General features: G+C 34.2%; 1 protein-coding gene across 2 annotated transcripts in view; it reads left to right on the top strand.

Annotated features, from left to right (window-relative positions):
• C10H14orf39 (chromosome 10 C14orf39 homolog) overlaps positions 1-22,061 on the top strand; it is a 49,438-nt gene that overhangs the window by 17,303 nt on the left and 10,074 nt on the right. Inside the window, exons 8-17 of one of the 2 annotated variants that reach the window (XM_070797692.1) lie at positions 1,164-1,284; positions 2,395-2,483; positions 3,077-3,210; positions 4,010-4,086; positions 10,396-10,481; positions 10,568-10,626; positions 13,824-13,885; positions 15,067-15,239; positions 16,974-17,112; positions 21,303-21,360. In XM_070797692.1, the coding sequence (XP_070653793.1) occupies positions 1,164-1,284; positions 2,395-2,483; positions 3,077-3,210; positions 4,010-4,086; positions 10,396-10,481; positions 10,568-10,626; positions 13,824-13,885; positions 15,067-15,239; positions 16,974-17,112; positions 21,303-21,360 (998 nt within the window). Of the gene's footprint in view, positions 1-1,163; positions 1,285-2,391; positions 2,484-3,076; positions 3,211-4,009; positions 4,087-10,395; positions 10,482-10,567; positions 10,627-13,823; positions 13,886-15,066; positions 15,240-16,973; positions 17,113-21,302; positions 21,361-22,061 lie in introns of both variants that reach the window. The other variant, XM_070797691.1, reaches the window with a different exon arrangement.

The raw sequence follows: 22,061 nt of genomic DNA, 5'->3' as shown, positions 1-22,061 counted from the left end.
CCTCCACAATCCTTCATATGCTTTCCTATCAGATTATAACTCCACTGTTTGCACTAAGTCTTCTTTATCCCTTCATTCTACCTTGCTTCATTCTGCTTCATCCTAAATCATCCTTTTAACTCCTTTGCTGTTTGCTGTTTGCTCTCTTCATGTTTGGGTTTTAGCTTATTCTATACTTAGTTGTTCATTTGCTGCTGATCTAATACATTGCCACTGCATTAGAATTACTTGTTTGCATGTCCATTTCCTCTGCTAAACTGTGAGTGTTTTAACTTTCAGTGGATAGAGGCAGAGGTTGGTGGTAGATGCAGAAGGCACAGCAGGGGTTTAGGGACTTGGATTGTAGAAATGACATGAAGAGGTGATGAAGGTGGGGAGAGTTGAAGATTAGGAGTTAAATGTATCTAAAAAATTTAAATTGATATTATGATAATAGCATAGTGTTATAAATAATGTTCATTTGAAATTTTATACTCTAGCATATAAATCCTAAGTTTTAGTGAAATAGGAAAGGTCTGGCAAAGATTTTCTCTGGAGTTCTTGTTCATTAGCATTAAACATTTAAAAATTTTCCTAATGGATTACAGAGTAACTTAGGAAATTGTAGAAACTACTACTCATGCAGAATGTTTGTTAGCAGTTGAGAGATTCTCTACTTCAAATTGAGTGTAAATCTAGTTCAAGCAGAAAGTTCAAACAGAAGATATAGCTCTCTTTTGAGTTCTCCTGGTGCACAGATGGACCATAAAGAGCAAGAAGAGGAAGATTGAGTGGATTTATAATGTTGATCTTGGAACAAATAAATTACAGAAACTGAAGCAGTTAAGTTTGGACTTGATTATGTTCATCATGCCAAATGACATGATAAACGGGTTAAAAATAAAAGTAAAAACTGCCCTGTGAAAAAATTTAACTGAAAGAAAAAATCCTAACATGTATTTTGATGAAATGTTATTTTTAAGCTAAGTATATAATGTAGACAAACAGTAAATTGACAGTTTGCCAGATGTTTGTACTAGTCTGTCTGCTGTTTTCAGATACTGTTATTCATATTGTGTATATGATATATATATAATTAATTTTATATAATACTAATTTTTTATATAGTACTTATATTATAAATGTGAAAGTTATTTATATTACATAGTTCCTTAACATAAAAGGGTTAATTTGAGATATAAAACACAAGATATTCTTAAACATGCTAACCAGTTTTCCAAAAGATCATGTGACTTGAAGAAAGAAGTAGATGACATGGAAATAGAAATTAATTATTTAAACCAGGTATTAATTTTGTTATATGTTTCTAATATGTGTGTTAATGTATAAGTGTAATGGTATGTTAGATGACAGCCTAAGAAGAGCTATTTCTAAAGCAACTCAATAATTTATTTGCCTCAGATTACCTTTGGAGCCAAAATGTTTTTAGGTATTGAGTATATTTGCTGGGAGGGATTGGGGGCAGGAGGAAAAGGGGACGACAGAGGATGAGATGGCTGGATGGCATCACCGACTCAGCAACTGAACTGAACTGATATTCAACTCTGAGTTTTGGGAAATAGTTTAACTTTCTTTGAGTGCTAAGAAAAGAAGATAAAGAGCAAGTTGGAGCTTAATAATAGATATTTAAAGGCATTAACAGAGCTTACAGCAGTGCTCTCATAAAGGAAAACAAGTTATTAAATGATTTAAAAAACTTAACGTAGAAAATTTATGACTAAAGTCTTTATAAAGCTAGGACAGAACTAGTTTTTAGCCTTTAAGACTGATGATACATGATATTTTCTTGAATATATTTTTAGTGTTATCTATTGAAATGTGGCTTTAATTGATGAGTATGAGAGCCACCAAAGTCACTTCCAAATTTTGAGAAAAAGTTGAATGGCTAATTTTCTAAATTTTATGAAAATTGTGTTAAAGGTGGTATATTTATCATCCGTAAGCATGAAGTTCCACATAACAGTAATATCATTTTAGTAAGAAGAAAGTGGGTGTCACTTTCTTTAAAATATATAGTAACTATTGGACATCTCTATGTAGGGAATCAACGTTTCCATTGCTTCTGATGGTCCTTTTTAAAAAGAATGAAAGTTGATTGAAATCTAGGTTTCCTAATGGAGTTGTAAGGAAAAATAAAAGGAGTATGATTTATTGTTAATTTTGACTGTTTTAGTAACTTTCACTAAAAGATTGTTAGTACTACCAAAAATATAAATCTTGTGATTATGTAGAAAAAAATCATATTCATTAGTTAAGATAACCAAATGTTTGTTAGTACTACCAAAAATATAAATCTTGTGATTATGTAGAAAAAAATCATATTCATTAGTTAAGATAACCAAATGTTTGCAGGTATTTATTTTGTTTTGCTTTGTCATTTTTCTTTTTTAGCAGATTGCAAGACATTATGAAATGAAGAATCTTCCAGAAACTCTAGAAGAAAAAAGTAAAAACGTAGAAAAGAGAAAGGAATTGAAAGAAAGGTATGGTGGGGGTTTAGCCACTAAGTTATGTCAGACTCTTTGCGACACCATGGACTGGAGCCCGCCAGGCTCTTTTGTCTATGGGATTCTCTAGGCAAGAATACTGGAGAGAGTAGCCATTCCTTTCTCCAGTGGATCTTCCCAAGCAGGGTCTCCTGTATTGCAGGCAGATTCTGTACCATTTTAGCCACCAGGGAAGCCCCGAGAGAATGGTATAGGTAAACTTTAAAATAGGACTTTCTTTCAGATCAGATCAGATCAGATCAGTCGCTCAGTCGTGTCTGACTCTTTGCAACCCCATGAATCACAGCACGCCAGGCCTCCCTGTCCATCACCAACTCCCGGAGTTCACTCAGACTCATGTCCATCGAGTCAGTGATGCCATCCAGCCATCTCATCCTCTGTCGTCCCCTTCTCTTGCCCCCAATCCCTCCCTTTCTTTATATGAACAGATATTCTACATTTAAAATTGATTACATATTGTATACAATTTGAGGAGTTTTAGCTATATAATATCAAAATAGCTCTTCTAATTTTAAAATATGCTAATTTTTCCTTAGCTAATATTTAATATTATTCACTCTTATCTTTAGAATTTTTGAAAAAGATCCACAACCTGTACTTATGTTGAACAAAACCCTTCAAAACAGTCAATTATTTCTTCCATATGAATCTCAGAAATTAATAAAACCAATAAAGATGCATTCTTCAGAACCAAGAATTATAGGTACAGTATCTGTTTATTATTCAAAAACTTAGTTTTGTTTGAGAACATATAAAAGAAGAAATAGAAAGGAGCAATTTTAGTTATCACTTAGTGTAAGCAAGAGCTAACAATACTGGAGACTTATAGACTCATAAAGTGCCACTTTGGTTCTTTCTGAGAGCAAGCAAGATGTGCCTTCTATACATAATATTTTTCTTTTTGAGAGAGAAATCACTCATGATTTATTTTAAAAAAGAGTTTTAGTCTGGTTTCCAGCTATCAGAAGAGGATGAATAATTGTATATTTTTCATTTGAGAAGTTGTATTATCAGTATGTATGATTAAAGTCACTCAGTTGTGTCTGACTCTTTGCGACCCCATGGTGGTGAGACTTGTGGTAATGATACTGTGACTTAGTCACTGAGACATTTAAATCATGTTTTATTTGATGGATAGATTAACTACATTGTGCTAGGTTAACTACACTAGCTGTTTTATTCCCCAGTCATTTACATCACCACTCTTTGTTCTTTGGTTCCACATTATAAATATGTAGTTTTGTCAGCTACTTTTTAAAATTTAATTTAAAAAATTTACTTATTTCTTTTTAATCAGCTGTTTTTCATTTTATATACATGGTTATTATAATAGCTACTATATATTGAAGAATTAAGATTATGTAATAATTTCATAATTCTTTACTTTAAATTAAATATTTTGTAACTTGATTTTTTAAATTACAAGGTGAGGTTAAATGTTGGACATGACATTTGATTCTATTTCTGGAATTGATTTGAAGTTGTACAATTTAATAATCTAGATAAAAAAGAAGAAAGTTCTGTGAGTCAGTCAAAGCTTGCCAATATTGACTTCAAGCAAAAAGAAAATGATGCACATGTAGGTATTTCTTTTTTAATAGTATAAATTAAATGCTTGCGTTAAATGGTATAGTGAATATACTGCATTTAGGCTGTGTGTGTTTGTGTGTGTGTGTGTGTGTGTGTGTGTTATAAATATATTAAACTAGCCATTAGTACAATCTCAGGATATGAAAAACTTAAAGAGTTTTGTATGGTAGCCTGAGCATATACTGTAGCCGTGTCCTTTACTTCTAAAAATAAAAGATATTTGAAAATATCAATCACTGTACCCAATAGACCAAAATCTAAAAGACATTTCTCAAGGAATTAGATTGAAGAGGGAAATTGTGGCACCATCTCCATAATGTCGTCATTTCTTGAGTTCCACTGGTGTTTTCTTTTCCTGCTATCCTTATGCTAAACTTTTACCTCAAAGTTATTTCATGGTCAGAATAACCATTACAACTTGCTATCATATCTTCCTCCTAGGGAGGAAAGAAAAAGGAGAAAAAAGTCTTGTTGAGTCAGCCTCATTTTTAAGGATATTTCATGGAAGCTCCTTAAATAATTTATGTTAATGTTTCATTGACAAGAATTTTATAACATGGTTACCTCTATCTGCAGAGAGGTTGACAAACATGATGGGCTTTTTGTTTGTTTACTTTTTAAATCAGAACATAAAGGAAATGTTGATTTTGAAGAAGATAGAAAAACTAGCAGTTTCTGCCAACAAGAATGAATCAAGTAGATGAAAAATAAGTAAGGATGTAGAGGATCTAACACAAATAGTAAGCTTTGTGCCCAACATACACATAATTCAGTTAAATTTTGTTTGCAGTATTCACCAAAATTGACTATTTTTAAAAACAAAAAGGATATGTCCTCCATTCTAAAAAGCTGCTATCTTTACTAACCACAACATCAAAAAAGTTAAACAAGTTAAACAAAAACATAGCCTTCTCCTCAAAAAACTATTTGGTTGAGTAAAAAGAAATTCAGTTCAGTCGCTCAGTCATGTCCAACTCTTTGCGACCCCATGAACTGCAGCACACCAAGCCTCCCTGTCTATCACCAACTCCCAGAGTCCACCCAGGACATCCAACCATCTCATCCTCTGTCGTCCCCTTCTCCTCCTGCCCTCAACCTTTCCCAGCATCAGGGTCTTTTCCAATGAGTCAGCTCTTTGCCTCAGGTGGCCAAAGTATTGAAGTTTCAGCTTCAGCATCATTCCTTCCAATGAACACCCAGGACTGATCTTCTTTAGGATGGACTGGTTGGATCTCCTTGCAGTCCAAGGGACTCTCAAGAGTCTTCTCCAACACCACAGTTCAAAAGCATCAATTCTTCTGCACTCAGCTTTCTTTATAGTCCAACTCTCATATCCATACATGACCACTGGAAAAACCATAGCCTTGACTAGATGGACCTTTGTTGACAAAGTAATGTCTCTGCTTTTCAATATGCTATCTAGGTTGGTCATAACTTTCCTTCCAAGGAGTAAGCATCTTTTAGTTTCATGGCTGCAATCACCATCTGCAGTGATTTTGGAGCCCCCCAAAATAAAGTCAGCCACTGTTTCCACTGTTTCCCCATCTATTTGCCATGAAGTGATGGGACGGGATGCCATGGTCTTAGTTTTCTGAATGTTGAGTTTTAAGCCAACTTTTTCACTCTCCACTTTTACTTTCATCAAGAGATTCTTTAGTTCTTCTTCACATGTGAATTATTCTGCCATAATTCACATGCTTTTGAATTACTTTTGGGTTATAGAAGAAATCAAAATAGAATTTAAAAACTATTTAAAAGCATACTATAATCCCAAACCTGTGAAATCAGAGAGAAGTTTATGTTTGAAAACAAGCATATTAGAAAATAAGGAAGATTAAAATCAGCCAAACATTAAGTATTAATCTGAAATGTTGAACTTAAAGTATGAAAAGCTTAACTTAAAATATAAAAATAAAATAATAAATGCAAAAAAGTAGGAATTAACAGAGAAAAGCAGAAATGTATGAAATTTAGAAATAAGGTTAATTAATATAGCCAAACGCTAATAAGTTTCAGCAAGTGTACAGAAAAAAGAAGTCCCCCATCATAAAAAAAAGTATAAAGTGGGGGAAAAGTGTATATCAATACATCTATGAAAGAAATCTTTTCAAAGTCCTAAGATGATACTATGTAAAATTATATACCAACAAACTTGAAAATTTAGGTGAGATGGAAAATTTTTTGGACAATATAAATTGCTAGACTGAAAAAAACATGAATAGATCAATAACTTATAAGAAACAGAAATGTAAATGAAACTGAAATGTAAATAAATGCCTATTTCCTTCTTTTCTCCTTTATTTCCCTCCCTTTTCCCTCTACCACACATGCCCTTCAGAACACTTCAGACTCAATTTTTCAGGTGAATTCTGTCAAACCTTAGATCAGAGTTTCTCAATAGTGACACTGTTGACATTTAGATCAGATAATTAGTTCTTTATTGTGGGGTTGTCCACAGGAAAAATTAATTACTCTACTGATCCACTAGAGTCCAGTAGCACCTCATCTGCAATTTATGACAATCAAAAGTATCTCCAGATATTGTCAAATGTCGTCTGAGAGGCAAACAAAGATCATGGCATCTGGTCCCATCAATTCATGGCAAATAGATGGGGAAACAGTGGAAACAGTGACAGACTTTATTTTCTTGGGCTCCAAAATCACTGCAGATGGTGACTGCATGCACAAAATTAAAAGACACTTGCTTCTTAGAATAAAAGCTATGACAAACCTAGACAGTGTATTAAAAAACAGAGACATTACTTTGCCTACAGAGGTCCGTGTAGTCAAAGCTATGGTTTTTCCAGTAGTCATTATGGATGTGAGAGTTGGACCATAAAGAAGGCTGAACGCCAAAGAATTGGTGCTTTTGAACTGTGGTGTTGGAGAAGACTCTTTGAGAGTCCCTTGGACAGTAAGGAGATCAAACCAGTCAGTCCTACAGGGTATCAACTCTGAATATTCATCAGAAGGACTGATGCTGAAGCTGAAGCTCCAATACTTTGACTACCTGATGTGAAGAGCCAACTCATTGTAAATCAGACCCTGATCCTGGGAAAGATAGAAGGCAGGAGGAGTAGGGGATGACAGAAGATGAGATGGTTGGATGGCATCACTGACTCAATGGGCACGAATCTGAGCAAGCTCTGGGAGATGGTGAAGGACAGAAAAGCATGGAGTCGCAAAGAGTTGGACACGACTGAGCAACTGAACAACAACAAAAGCAAAATAAAAATGACAGAATTAAGACCAATGGCTGTTATAACAAAAATAAATGGATAAACTTTCCTATTAAAGATATTTTAATTACAGGTAAAATAAGAAAAATCAGTAACTCTTAAAAATGAGTGACTCGGGGAGATTGAAAGACTTGAAACTAACAGTATAAACATTAGTAAAGCAGTGATTAAACATTACATAAAATTTAAAGTTAAAAACAATATATTAGTTCTGCTATATGTGTCATACATGTTTTAAAAAGAAGGTTTCAGGATTTACTCTTTTAACTTGTTTTCCTTTCCTGTATTCAATTTTAGAGGGTATAGGGGATTTAGAGACACAGACATCTGTTCAGTTCAGTTCAGTTGCTCAGTCGTGTCCGACTCTTTGCGACCCCATGAATTGCAGCACACCAGGTCTCCCTGTCCATCACCAACTCCCAGAGTTCACCCAAACTCATGTCCATCAAGTCGGTTATACCATCCAGCTATCTTATCCTCTGTCGTCCCCTTCTCCTCCTGCCCCCAATCCCTCCCAGCGTCAGAGTCTTTTCCAATGAGTCAACTCTTCGCATGAGGTGGCCAAAGTATTGGAGTTTCAGCTTTAGCATCAGTCCTTCAAAAGAACCCCAGGACTGATCTCCTTTAGAATGGACTGGTTGAATCTCCTTGTAGTCCAAGGGACTCTCAAGAGTCTTCTCCAACACCACAGTTCAAAAGCATCAATTAATTGCATCCAAATACTGCATCCAAGTACTACAACAGTACTTAGATGCAATCTAAAAAACGACAGAATGATCTCTGTTCATTTACAAGGCAAACCATTCAATATCATGGTAATCCAAGCCTAAGCCCCGACCAGTAATGCTGAAGAAGCTGAAGTTGAACAATTCTATGAAGACTTACAAGACCTTCTAGAACTATACCAGTTGAATGCAGAGTTCCAAAGAATAGCAAGGAGAGATAAGAAAGCCTTCCTCAGTGATCAGTGCAAAGATATAGAGGAAAACAATAGAATGGGAAAGACTAGAGATCTCTTCAAGAAAATTAGAGATACCAAGGGAACATTTCATGCAAAGATGGGCACAATAAAGGACAGAAATGGTATGGACCTAACAGAAGCAGAAGATATTAAGAAGACTTGGCAAGAATACACAGAAGAACTATTCAAAAAAGATCTTCATGACCCAGATAATCGTGATGGTATGATCACTCACCTAGAGCCAGACATCCTGGAATGTGAAGTCAAATGGGCCTTAGGAAGCATCACTACAAACAAAGCTAGTGGAGGTGATGGAATTCCAGTTGAGCTGTTTCAAATCCTGAAAGATGATGCTGTGAAAGTGCTGCACTCAATATGCCATCGAATTGGGAAAACTCAGCAGTGGCCACAGGACTGGAAAAGGTCAGTTTTCATTCCAATCCCAAAGAAAGGCAATGCCAAAGAATGCTCAAACTACCGCACAATTGCACTCATCTCACACGCTAGTAAAGTAATGCTCAAAATTCTCCAAGCGAGGCTTCAGCGATACGTGAACCATGAACTTCCAGATGCTCAAGCTGGATTTAGAAAAGGCAGAGGAACCAGAGATCAAATTGCCAACATCCGTTGGATTATTGAAAAAGCAAGAGAGTTCCAGAAAAACATCTGCTTTATTGACTATGCCAAAGCCTTTGACTGTGTGGATCACAATAAACGGTGGAAAATTCTAAAAGAGATGGGAATACTAGACCACCTGACCTGCCTCTTGAGACATCTGTATGCAGGTCAGGAAGCAACAGTTAGAGCTGGACATGGAACAACAGACTGGTTCCAAATAGGGAAAGGAGTACATCAAGGCTGTATATTGTCACCCTGCTTATTTAACTTCTATGCAGAATACATCATGAGAAACGATGGGCTGGATGAAGCACAAGCTGGAATCAAGATTACTGGGAAAAATATCAATAACCTCATATACAGAAGACGCCACCCTTATGACAGAAAGTGAAGAAGAACTAAAGAACTTCATGACAAAAGTGAAAGAGAAAAGTGAAAAAGTTGGCTTACAACTCAACATTCAGAAAACTAAGATCATGGCATCTGGTCCAATCACTTCATGGCAAATAGATGGGGTAACAGTGGCAACAGTGACAGACTTTATTTTGGGGGCTCCAAAATCACTGCAGATGGTGACTGCAGCCGTGAAATTAAAGGATGCTTGCTCCTTGGAAGAAAATTTATGGCCAATCTAGCCAGCATATTAAAAAGCAGAGACATTACTTTGCCAACAAAGGTCCATCTAGTCAAAGCTATGGTTTTTCCAGTAGTCATGTATGGATGTGAGAGTTGGACTATAAAGAGGGCTGAGTGCAGAAGAATTGATGCTTTTGAATTGTGGTGTTGGAGAAGACTCTTGAGAATCCCTTGGACTGCAAAGAGATCAAACCAGTCTATCCTAAAGGAGATCAGTCCTGAATATTCATTGGAAGGACTGATGCTGAAGCTGAAACTCCAATACTTTGACCACCTGATGCGAAGAACTGACTCATTGGAAAAGACTTTGATGCTGGGAAAGATTGAAGGCGGGAGTAGAAGGGGACGACAGAGGATGAGATGGTTGGATGGCATCACCGACTCAATGGACATATGAGTTTGAGTAAACTCCAGGAGTTGATTACGGACATTGAGGCCTGGTTGCTGCAGTCTGTGGTGTTGCAAGGAGTCAGACACGACTAAGCGACTGAACTGAACTGAACATAAATTAATTAGATTAAGAATTAAGATTCCCTTTATTAATCAAGAATAAGGAAGACAAAATTTTAAGTTTACCTTAAATGTATGTATACTATCAGGCATAGTAAGTATACTTTTCAAAAACATCGAATTCCTTGAGACTCTTAAGCCTTTCTGTTTCCCAGTGTTTGACTTAATGTTTTGTATGCAGTGGTTTCATTTAATGTTTGTACTCGTCAGTGTTGATAATAATAGTGATGATGAGGTGGATGACAGTGTTATTTGAGAGCCCTGAGTAGCCATGGCAAGCAAAACATTTTATTGTTTCGTATAGTCAATTCTAATGCTTAATTCTTTTGTTCAGGTATTGAATGACTCTGCTGTGAATAACCATCCAAAATGTACACATGTTACGGCTTTTAAAAATTCACAAAATGTTATGCAGTTCAGGTAACCTTTAAAAATAAGAAATTGACTTATTTTCTGAAATGCTCAACTCAGTAAATAATATAAAAATGTTGTTTATTGTATTTTAGATTAGTAACCCCACAGAAACAATCAAATTGCAATCAATGGTTGGAAAAGAGAGATACAGGTATTTGCCATTTATATTATTCCTAAGAAATGGGAGTAACAAGTTATATCAGATTTTTATACTAGTCAAATAAATTATTTGGATTATTTGCATCTCTGGCTAACTCACCGTGCATGCCTGGTTTTAAAATATGTTTTAAATATAAACCAAATACACTTATTGTAGAAAATTTGGAAAATGGAGAAAAATATAAAAGAAGCAAAAATACCAACCACCCAGATATAACTAATACTACATACACTACTGTATTTTTTTTTCTCTATGCATATGTGTTTTTTTTTCTTTTTGTTTGTTCCTTCAAATTTGAAGCATACTATGTATATTACTTTGGGTCTTTTTCTTTCCACTTGATATGCCCTTGAAGATATTTTTCCATGCCATTAAATATATTTTATTTGAGATGACTTATAATATGTCTTTGCATGGGTATGCTTTAATTTATTTAGTTTATTTAGCTCACACTGAACATTTTTGTTACTTCCAGATTTTTTTGCTGTTATAAATGATGCTACTATATTCTTTTATATAAATATTTTGCTATCTTAGATTATTTTCTTTGAATAAATCATAGAAAGGTCACAGGATATATATGTATAAACTTATTATCCTAGAATCAAGTACCTCTTAGAACTTTGATGCACCTTTGACACAGACTCATTCTCTATGTGTGTGTATCTATCTATCTATTATCTATCTGTCTATATATATATACTGTATGCATACATATATATATATATAAAATATATAATATATCATAGAGACACACACATACAAATATATATATAGTTGCCCCTGATGCGAAGAACTGACTCATTGGAAAAGACCCTGATGCTGGGAAAGATTGAAGGCAGGAGAAGAAGGAGACAACAGAGGATGAGCTGGTTGGATGGCATCACCAACTTGACGGACATGAGTCTGAGCAAGCTTCAGGAGTTGGTGATGGACAGGGAAGCCTGGCATGCTGCAGTCCATGGAGTCGTAAAGAGTCAGACACAACTTAGCGACTGAACTGACTGACTGATAGTTGCCCAGTAATAAGTAGCAATTAGGCTATATAAAAGTCTTTCTCTCTTCTTGACTTATTTTGAAATTTTAAAAAATGACTCATTCGGGTGGTAAATATATGCATATTCTGAATGGTCATATAATATACTATAAGCCTGTTCCTCACTCTCAATATAGTATTCAACCAAGACAATATACTTAATGGATATTCCTTACACTTTCTTCTGGAAAAAAGGATTATGACTTATCTATCCAGGTGATATATTTCACCTGTTTATAATCCTCTGTCAGAGAAGGCAATGGCACCCCACTCCAGTACTCTTGCCTGGAAAATCCCATGGATGGAGGAGCCTGGTGGGCTACAGTCCATGAGGTCGCTAAGAGTCAGACACGACTGAGCAACTTCACTTTTCACTTTCATGCATTGGAGAAGGAAATGGCAACCCGTTCCAGTGTTCTTGCCTGGAGAATCCCAGGGACGGGGGAGCCTGGTGGGCTGCTGTCTATGGGGTTGCACAGAGTTGGACATGACTGAAGCGACTTAGCAGCAACAGCAGCATAATCCTCTGTATGTGCTAAGCTGACAGTGTTAGACAGGGAAGAATGGATAATCTCTAGGAATAATATACCCCCTAATACAGATACATGGGGAAATGTATGTATCTGGCATAGTCCTAGCTGCCATTGAGCCTATATGGTGAGGCTCCACACTCAAGAAGGTAAGAAGAAGAAAGATTCTCTTCAACAATCTCCAAGCCTATCTTTTGAAGAAGTTAATATATGGTGAAAGTAGTAGTATGATTAATGCAAGAGGCAAACCTATAAAGCTTTCAGATGACCAAATAGGGAAACTTCTGTTCAAGATAGGAAAGAATTTCCTTTAAAAAATGAAAAAACCCAATCATAAAAGAAGTATTGATAAATTTGGTTATATTAAAATTAAGAATTTCTATTCATCAAAAAACACTGTAAAAAGAATGGGAGGCAAGAGAATATATTTTTAATAAAACTGTCAAAGGACTAGTTTCCAAAAATGTGTAAAACCTTCTACAAACCAAGAGGAAAACTACAGACAACCCAATTAGAAACGTGCAAAATAATTACGAATAGGCACTTCAAATAGAAAAACTTTTGTGGCAGACAAACATATTAAAAAAATGTTCAGCAAATCAGGAAACTGAGAAATAAACCCACAATGAGATATCATTATACCCCCATCAGATTAGCAAAATTTGGAAGATCTGACAATGTTCAGTGTTGATGAGAATGTAGGACAATTAAAACTCTCATAATTATTGGTAGAAACTTTTAATATGTCATTTATAAATAACTTATTGGCATATAACTAAGTTATAATTGGAGGTCATAATTTTTTTTTCCTGTGAAATTGAATAATTCCCTAGGGTAGCTCAGGATGGCCAGTTGCCACAACAAAAATTGGTGAATAGTTTCAAAACTAAAATTGGAGAATAGTTTAACATCTGGTAAAATGGAAGATACACATACCCTGTATTTTGTAATTCCACTCCTAGGTATGTACCTAGAGAAATACAAGTACATACATACAAGTATATATGTAGAAGAGTGTTAAAATCATTGTTTGTAATAGCCTCAAAACAGAAACGCCCCAAATGTCCATCTGTAGTTGAATGGATAGTACTGTGTTACATTGTGTTGTGTTTGTATATTAGAATACTTGACACCTATAAAAGTAAGCAAACTATGTCTATATGCAACAATATAGATGAATCTCATGAGAGTGTACTAAACCAAAAAAGCATGACAAAGAGCACATACATTATTATTTCATCATATAACATTTAAAACAGGAAAAAGTATATTGCTTAAGTGATAAACTGATAAATCAGGGTAATGATTATCACAGAAGTCAGAATAGTATTTACCATTGAGAAGGAGGCTATGGGGAATATGGGGCCTTTTGGAGAACTCATAATGTTCTATTTCTTTATCAAGGTAGCAGTTACATGGGGTGTTCTCTTTATAATTTTGTTTGTTAAACTGTTCATGTAGGTTTTATTCTATTATTTTTATGTATTAGATTGAAGTATCTAAAATTTCTATTTTTATTGACCAAGAACAGTTAAATATTGGCAGTTTCATATGGTTTAATTTATTTTATTTACAATTAAATTTCAAAAAGAAAAAGTAGTTTGTTCTCATATAACAAACAGATGCTGAGTGTGGAGATAAAGGGACAATAAGACAATTGCCAGAATCAAAATGTGCTTCACAAGTAAGTCAAATGTTTTGTTTTTAATTTCTAAGTAGAATATTCTAATTTAAATATTGTTTTCATTTTAATTTCACATTTGGGCTAACAAAGCTTATTTATGTGAGGTCTGGATGTTATTAACTTAGAAATCAAGTTGCTGTGATGTTACAGATTCTATTCCTTGGAGGAGTTATAGATTTAAAAGTGAAACCACAAAAAGTTTACATGAAATATTTAAAAAATTGTCATTAATAATTGACTATATATATTGATACCACAACAACTAAATTATAACTGAATAAGGAAATTTTGTTTGGTAAGATTGAATTATTAGTCAAGGATGCCACAAAAATATCTTCAAAGTATTTTTCAATAGTAGATAGCTTTAGTGATTGTAGGTGTAGGCAATGTACTATAGCTGCTGCTGCTGCTGCTGCTGCTGCTGCTGCTAAGTCACTTCAGTCATGTCCGACTCTGTGCAACCCCAGAGACGGCAGCCCACCAGGCTCCCCCATCCCTGGGATTCTCCAGGCAAGAACACTGGAGTGGCTTGCCATTAAGGGATAAAACAAGAGAAACAACAGTAGTATTCTACTATAAAGAAATACAGGTAAAAAGCACACTTAAATTTTTTTGCTGGAGGGACCCAAATAAATTGTTTCCAAATAGGATTTGGTAACAAACATTTGAGAAATCATATTCCTAGTTTACCAAATGATATAAAGGGGAGTTAGTATTCAAGTTCTCAATTTTGTAGGGAAACTAGTATAATGAATTTATAAGGGCAAAAAATGTAAAGAACATAACCAATGAGAAAAAAGATTGCCCTTTTCTTTCAAAAGGGTATACAAATCTTGACCCAGAGCACAATGTGGAAATTTTGAAAGGAAAATTATTTCTAACCATTTTCTTTCATCAATCTGAATATATCCTGGTTGTGAGTTAATTTTTCAGGTAGAGATAGGTGAGATAGAGCTGGGAAGAAAAAAATTAGAAAATTGAAAATAATTTTTCTCCTGTTTGCTGACAGATGTATTTTGGTATCACTTTCACGAATTATTCTTATTTCACTTATTTTGTTTATGAATTGATAACATCATATGTTAATACTGATGTTTTTAACCTCACATATTTTTACATATATGAGTTTGTTAATGCAATAATATTCCTTTTTATAGCTTACTGTTACTTTGACTTTGCAGATTACATATGCAGAACATTTTGGGAAGCCAATAGAAAGTAATAGTGATGAAGTAGAAGAAAGGGCTGGGATTTTTCCACGAACTCCTGAAATTCCTTTATTTTTAAGAACTCCTGAAGATGTGAAAGCACCTGATTCTGTGGAGAAATTACCTAAAACCCCCTCAATTGAAATGTAAGATTTTAATTAATTATTATAATGAAAGAATCTATATATTTTGAATTATGTAAATAATTGATAGGAATAGTAAAATGCTTAATACCTCTAACTTTAAAAAGTTTTCTATTATGGAATATTTCAAATATAAAAAGGAGAGAGATTAGTATAATGAACTGTCATATACCTACCACTCTGCCATCTCATTTCATAGACACTTTTCCCCATTTTTCCCTGAAATGTTTAGCTGAAGGTAACATGGATCCTGAGTACCTATCAAGTTTAATATTATAATATTTAAGATTTTCAGAAGAATAAAGATGTATGGAAAATATTAAATTGTCAAGCTAAAAAGTTACTATCACATTTGGTAGATTGTGGACACCACTGAATAATATTCCAGCAGTCATTTTGCCTTAATGTCGTAGTGTCTTAAACAAAACTGCCATTATTTAAGTAACTTTGGTTGACATAAATATCTCTAACATCATTATTTAACTTTGGAAACCACAGATTTGTAGTTTACAGCCAAAAAACTAATGCTATATTTAAGCTTTTTGTTTAGTTCAGTCTTTTCTTTGATGCTGAATCCTGGGATTCTTCTAAAATACGTGTCAAATAGATTTCACTTCATCAGGAATCTCTCTCTTGTGTTCTACTCTGTATTTTAAATTGCTAGTAAGATTTTTATGTATAAATGTCATGCTGTTGACTCAAAAACAGGATGTTCAAAATGGAATTTATCTTCAAATCTGGGAACTGTTAAAGGGTGTTGCGATCGTATACTAAAACCTCTCTTTATGGATAAGAAAACCAATCTGTAAAATGACTCATTAACAGTCATGGAGATAGTTATGGAGGTATCTTCAGACTTCTGTTATTTAACACTTAATAGCACTGTTGGGCTGCTGTCTATGGGGTCGCACCGAGTCGGACATGATTGAAGTGGCTTAGCAGAATTTGAATTTGAGTGTAAGCATTTTATAAGTATTGCTCCTTTCATATTCACAACAGCTTTGTGAGATGTAAGTACATTATTATCCTTATTTTATAGATGAAGAAACAGAATCACAGATGCTGCAACTCATCAGTGATAAGAGTTGAGATTTAAACCCAGGCAGTTCTGCCTCCAGAATTCATGGTTTTAACCACTGTGTTGTATACTGACTTGTCTAACTTTTTTTCCCAAATCATTTTATAACTTAACTCCCTTATGAAACAATCTGTCATGGCTGGCTTTTCATTAAGACTAAAATTTTGTGACTGCTTTCAAGATCTTGGAGACAGTTTAGCATCAAGTTTAAGAACTTGGACTTTGAGTCTGTGTTGCTACATTCAGATCCCAACCCTGGCACTTATATTCTTTCAAGCAAATCATTTAATCTTTCTATGCTGCAAAATCCTCTTCTGTGAAATGAGGTGATAGTAATGGTAGCTATCTCAAAGGGTTGTTTAAGGAATAAGTAAATTAATGATGATGGAAATAAATAGAATAGAGCCTGACAGTATATGCTTAGAAAGAATTCTTTATTATCATTTCATAATTGATTATTATACTTTATTTAATATTATTCTCCACCCAAACCATAGGTTTTCTTCTCCATAGGTTTGACACTTCAATAACTACTTCCTCCTTTTTCCTGCTATGCTAATTCTTACCTTTATGGCATAGTGCCTGTGGTGCTTACCAGTCTGCAATATTTGATAATATGTATTTAACAATTTGATGATTTTCTTATTTCTCTGTATCAGAAATAGAAATACGGCTACTGAGAGTCAAACACAAAAGAACTCCCCTGGATTTTCTTTTTTAATGAGTTATACTTCTCGATCCCCTGGATTGAATTTATTTGATTCTTCTGTATTTGATTCAGAAATCTCATCACATCAGGTAATATGAGAAGCTCATTTTATTTCTAAAAAATTGTTCACTAGGACCTCAAAAAGTTTAATTCTTTAATATCAAAATTTCTTGAAGCAGAGTACAAAACAGAGACAATTTATTTTTTAAAAATTTTATTGAAGTATAACTGATTTACAATGTTATATAATTTCTGCTGTTAATTTTTGCTATACAAAGTGATTCAGTTATACATATGTATTCTTTTTCATATTCTTTTCCATTATGTTTTGTCCCAGGATATTGAATATAGTTCCCTATGCTATACAGTCAGACCTTGTTTATCCATACTATATATAAAAGTTTGCCTCTGCTAATCCCAAACTCCCAATCCTTCCCTCCCCTTCCAGTCTACCCTTGGCAACTGCAAGTCTGTTCTCTGTATCTGTGTCTGTTTTAATTTTGTAGATACATTGATTTATATTGTATTTTTAGATTCCACATATAAGTGATATCATATGGTATTTGTATTTCTCTTTCTGACTTATTTCCCTTAGTATGATAATCTCTAGGTCCATCCATGTTGCTGCAAATGGCATCGTTTCATTCTTTTTAATGGCTGAGTAATATTCCATTGTATATATAACATATAACACACCTTTATCAATTCATCTGTGAATGGAAATTTAGGCTATTTTCATATCTTGACTATTGGAAGTTGTGCTACTATGAACACAGGGGTATATATATCTTTTTGAATTACAGTTTTGTCTGGGTATATGCCTAGGAGTGAGACTGCTAGATTATATGGCAACTTTATATTTGGTTTTTTGTGAAATCTTTGTACTGTTTTCCATTGTGGCTACATCAGTTTACAGTCCCACCAGCAGTGTAAGAGGTTCCCTTTTCTCCACAGCCTCTCTAGCATTTGTTATTTGTAGACTTTTTAATGATGACCATTCTGACTGGTGTGAGATAATTGCTCATTATAGTTTTGACTTGCATTTCCCTAATAATTAATGATATTAAGCATCTTTTTGCATGTGCCTGTTGGCCAACTGTGTGTATTCTTAGGAGAAATGTCTGTTTAGGTCTTCTGCCCATTTTTTTGGTTGGGTTGTTTGTTTTTTTGTTGTTGAGCTATATGAGCTGTATGTTTTAGAAGTAAAGCCTTGTTGGTTGTATCATTTGCACATATTTTCTCCCAGTATGTAGGCTGTCTTTTCATTTTGTTTATGGTTTTCTTTGCTTTGCAAAACCTTGTAATTTTGATTAGCTCCCATTTGTTTATTTTTGTTTTTATTTCCTTTGCCTTGGGAGACAAGAAGACATAGGTGCAATTTATGTCAGAGACTGTTTTGCCTGTGTTCTCTTCTGGGAGTTTTATGATGTTTTGTTTTATATTTAAGTCTTTAAGTCATTTTGAGTTTATTTTTGTGTATGGTGTGAAGATGTGTTCTAAGTTTGTTGATTTATGCAGCTGTCCAACTTTTCCACCACCACTTGCAGAGGTGGTTTTTAAAAGATTCTGAGTATTGATAGTTTAAAAAAGTTCCCCCATTGTCTTTATGCTTTTAACTTCAAGTGTCTCACATTGATTCTATTTGTAAAAACAGAATCTCAGGATTTGAAGTGCAGTTAAAGGCAGTTTAAAAATTAGTTTGGCTTTATAGTTCTAAACAAGCTTCACATATTCTCAATGTGGAAAATTTTTCAGGTAATTAGTTGGTCTTTTCTTCTCCATGTGCATGTAGAAACAAAAACTGACAGAATTAAAGAAATAGATGAAAACAAGTTTAGTTAGAGAGTTTTAACACCCCTTTCTAAGCAATTGATAGAATTAGATGACACAATCAAGAAATATCTTACATAAAATCCAAACAACCCCATCAACCCCCTTGACCTAATTGACATTTGTAGAACTCTACATCCAACAACTGCAACATATTTATTCTTTTCAAGTGGTGATGGTACATTCACCATGATAGATATATCATATTCTGGGCTATTAAATGGTTCTTAATAAATTGAAAAGGATATAAATCATGTAGAATATTTTCTCTGATCTCAGTGAAATTAAATTAGAAATCAATAAGATATTAGGAAATTCCTGAATATTATGCCATGGATCGAAGAATAAATTAGAAAAGATTTTTAAATGAATTATGAACATTCAGCATATAAAAATCTGTGGGTTCCTGCCAAAACCAGAACAAAATAACTTTAAATAATTAGTAGAAAACAAGAAAGGTCTGTCATCAATGACCTAAAGTTCTACCTTGAAAAGCTAAAAAAAGAAGGTAAACCCAAAGTAAGTACAATTAAAAATAAGAAAGATAAGAAGTCACTGAAATAGAAAACAAACAATAGAGAATGTTAGCAAAGCTAAAGTTGGTTCTTTGAAAAAAACTAATAGAATTTATAAACTTCCTAGATTGATAAAGAAGAAGATTAGACAATTTACCTATATTAGGAATAAAAGCAATGGCACCCCACTCCAGTACTCTTGCCTGGAAAATCCCATGGATGGAGGAGCCTGGTGGGCTGCAGTCCATGGGGTCGCTAAGAGTCGGACACGACTGAGCAACTTCCCTTTCACTTTTCACTTTCATGCATTGGAGAAGGAAATGGCAACCCACTCCAGTATTCTTGCCTGGAGAATCCCAGGGACGGGGGAGACTGGTGGGCTTCCATCTATGGGGTCGCACAGAGTCGGACACAACTAAAGTGACTTAGCAGCAGCAGCAGCAGCAGGAGGAATGAAAGAGAGAATATTATTATGGCTCCTACTTATTTTAATGATAAGACAGTTTTCTGAAATAGAAGACTGGTAAGGGGAAACTTCAGTTTCTACATATTAAAATATCCCATAAACCTTTGAGCAATCAAAATAGTGTGATAATGGTACAAGGATTGATTAATTGATCCATGGCATGGACAGTGTCTTGAAACAAAAGAATTTAGACTGTGGTATGAATAGGGCCACAAATTAGGAGGGATAAATTAGGTGTTTGTTGTACACGTGCGCAAGTAGATTCTATGTGCTTCGTCACTCAGTCATGTCCGACTCTTGGCAACCCCATGGACTGTAGCCCTCAAGGCTCCTCTGTCCATGGGATTCTCCAGGCAAGAATACTGGAGTGGGTTGCCATTTCCCTCTCCAAGATGCTATAGATGCATTAAATTTAAAATGTTAACTATAAAATATTTCAGAAGAAATATAGGTGAATATTTACCAGAGCTTAGGAAGAAGAAGGATTCTCTAAACATGAAACAGTAGAAGAAGAGGCAAAAGAAAATAAAAATGGTTTTGGTTTGGTTACATACAAAATTTTTATATGTCAAAAAGTTTTAAAGGCAAAGCAATAATGTGATATAAAATATTTGCAATAATATGACAAAGAATTAAGATCTTTATTATGTAAAGAGCTTATATGTACCAGCAAGAAAATTACTGCCTCAATAGAGATATGGACAAAGTCCATTTGGTGACTAAGTAATTCACTGACAAAGAAATTCAAGTGACTTAAAAAAAAAAATCTCTGGGAAAAACTGCTTTCCTTATTAATTGTCAAAGTATATAAATCTGTGCATAATAATATTTATTCAAGTGTTATTTATATTAGAAAAAAGGAACAATCTAAATGTTTAAACAGAAGAATGATTGAAACTATATGTTATGTCCATATAGAGGAATATTAAAATGACATAAGAGGAATAAAGTTTTAGAAGAATAGCTCATAATGTAATGTTAAGAGGGGAAAAAAGAGAACAGAAAACTATATTTAATGATCATAGTTTTTGAAAAGCCCATTTTATAAATAAAACAGATTCTTTTGGCACCAAAAGTTTATTTGAACTGACATGAAGCTATCAAACTGTATTATTTTATTATATAATACAACCGATTTGTAAAAGGCCTTTAGAATAAAACAAAGTTAATTAGAATTTTAGGTTATATTAACATTCCAAAGTAGGAACTATCCTTGGTACAATATGTATTGCCTGTTAATATTTTATATATTGCCAGAGTCAAATCAATAAGCCTTATTTTAATATGTCAATGATAGTTTTAAAAATAGACCTCTTTTTAATTGCAGTCATATTCTATATAGAATGTTGCCATTTTGTCTACTCTAATTATGCTTATTAGAAGAACTAGGCTTCAGAGTCTAAGATAAATGCTATGCCTACTGTTCTGCTGATTTCATGAGTAATATTTAATGGAAATTATTTTTCAGTTTGGTGAACATTATTCTTCAGGAAATTTAAATCCTCTCTCATCACAACAAGAAATTGGTAAGTGATTTGAAGTTTGCTATATATAAAACTTTAACCATTTGTGTTTAGCTTGTCTCTGATTTTCTTAGACACTTAGTTAATATTCTTTAAAAACTAATGGTACTTCTGCACCACTCACTAATTATTATTTTTAGCAATTTATCTTCTTCTCTCACTTCTCTCACTTTACCAAAACTTGCTTTTTCCAATATTTATTAATAACTTCAGTTCAGTCAGCTCAGTCGCTTAGTCATGTCCAACTCTTTGTGACCCCATGGACTGCAGCACACCAGGCTTCCCTGTCCATCACCACCTCCCAGAGCTTGCTCAAACTCATGTCCATCGAGTTGGTGATGCCATCCAACCATCTCATCCTCTGTTGCCTCCTTCTTCTCCTGCCTTCAATCTTTCCCAGCATCAGGGTCTTTTCCAGTGAGTCAGTTCTTCACATCAGGTGGCCCAAGTATTGGAGCTTCAGCTTTAGCATCAGTCCTTCCAATGAATATTCAGGACTGATTTCCTTTAGGAGTGACTGGGTTGATCTCCTTGCAGTCCAGGGGCCTCTCAAGCATCTTCTCTAACCCCACATGTAAAAGCATCAATTCTTTGGTGCTCAGCTTTCTTTATGGTCCAACTCTCACATTAATTGGTATTAATAACCTACCAATTATCAAACATTATGAGTATTTTATATTATCATTTGAGTCTCTTCACAGCAT

This window comes from Bos indicus, chromosome 10, assembly GCF_029378745.1.
Source record: "Bos indicus isolate NIAB-ARS_2022 breed Sahiwal x Tharparkar chromosome 10, NIAB-ARS_B.indTharparkar_mat_pri_1.0, whole genome shotgun sequence".
Lineage (NCBI taxonomy): Eukaryota > Metazoa > Chordata > Mammalia > Artiodactyla > Bovidae > Bos > Bos indicus.
This window is presented reverse-complemented; position numbering and strand designations above follow the sequence as displayed.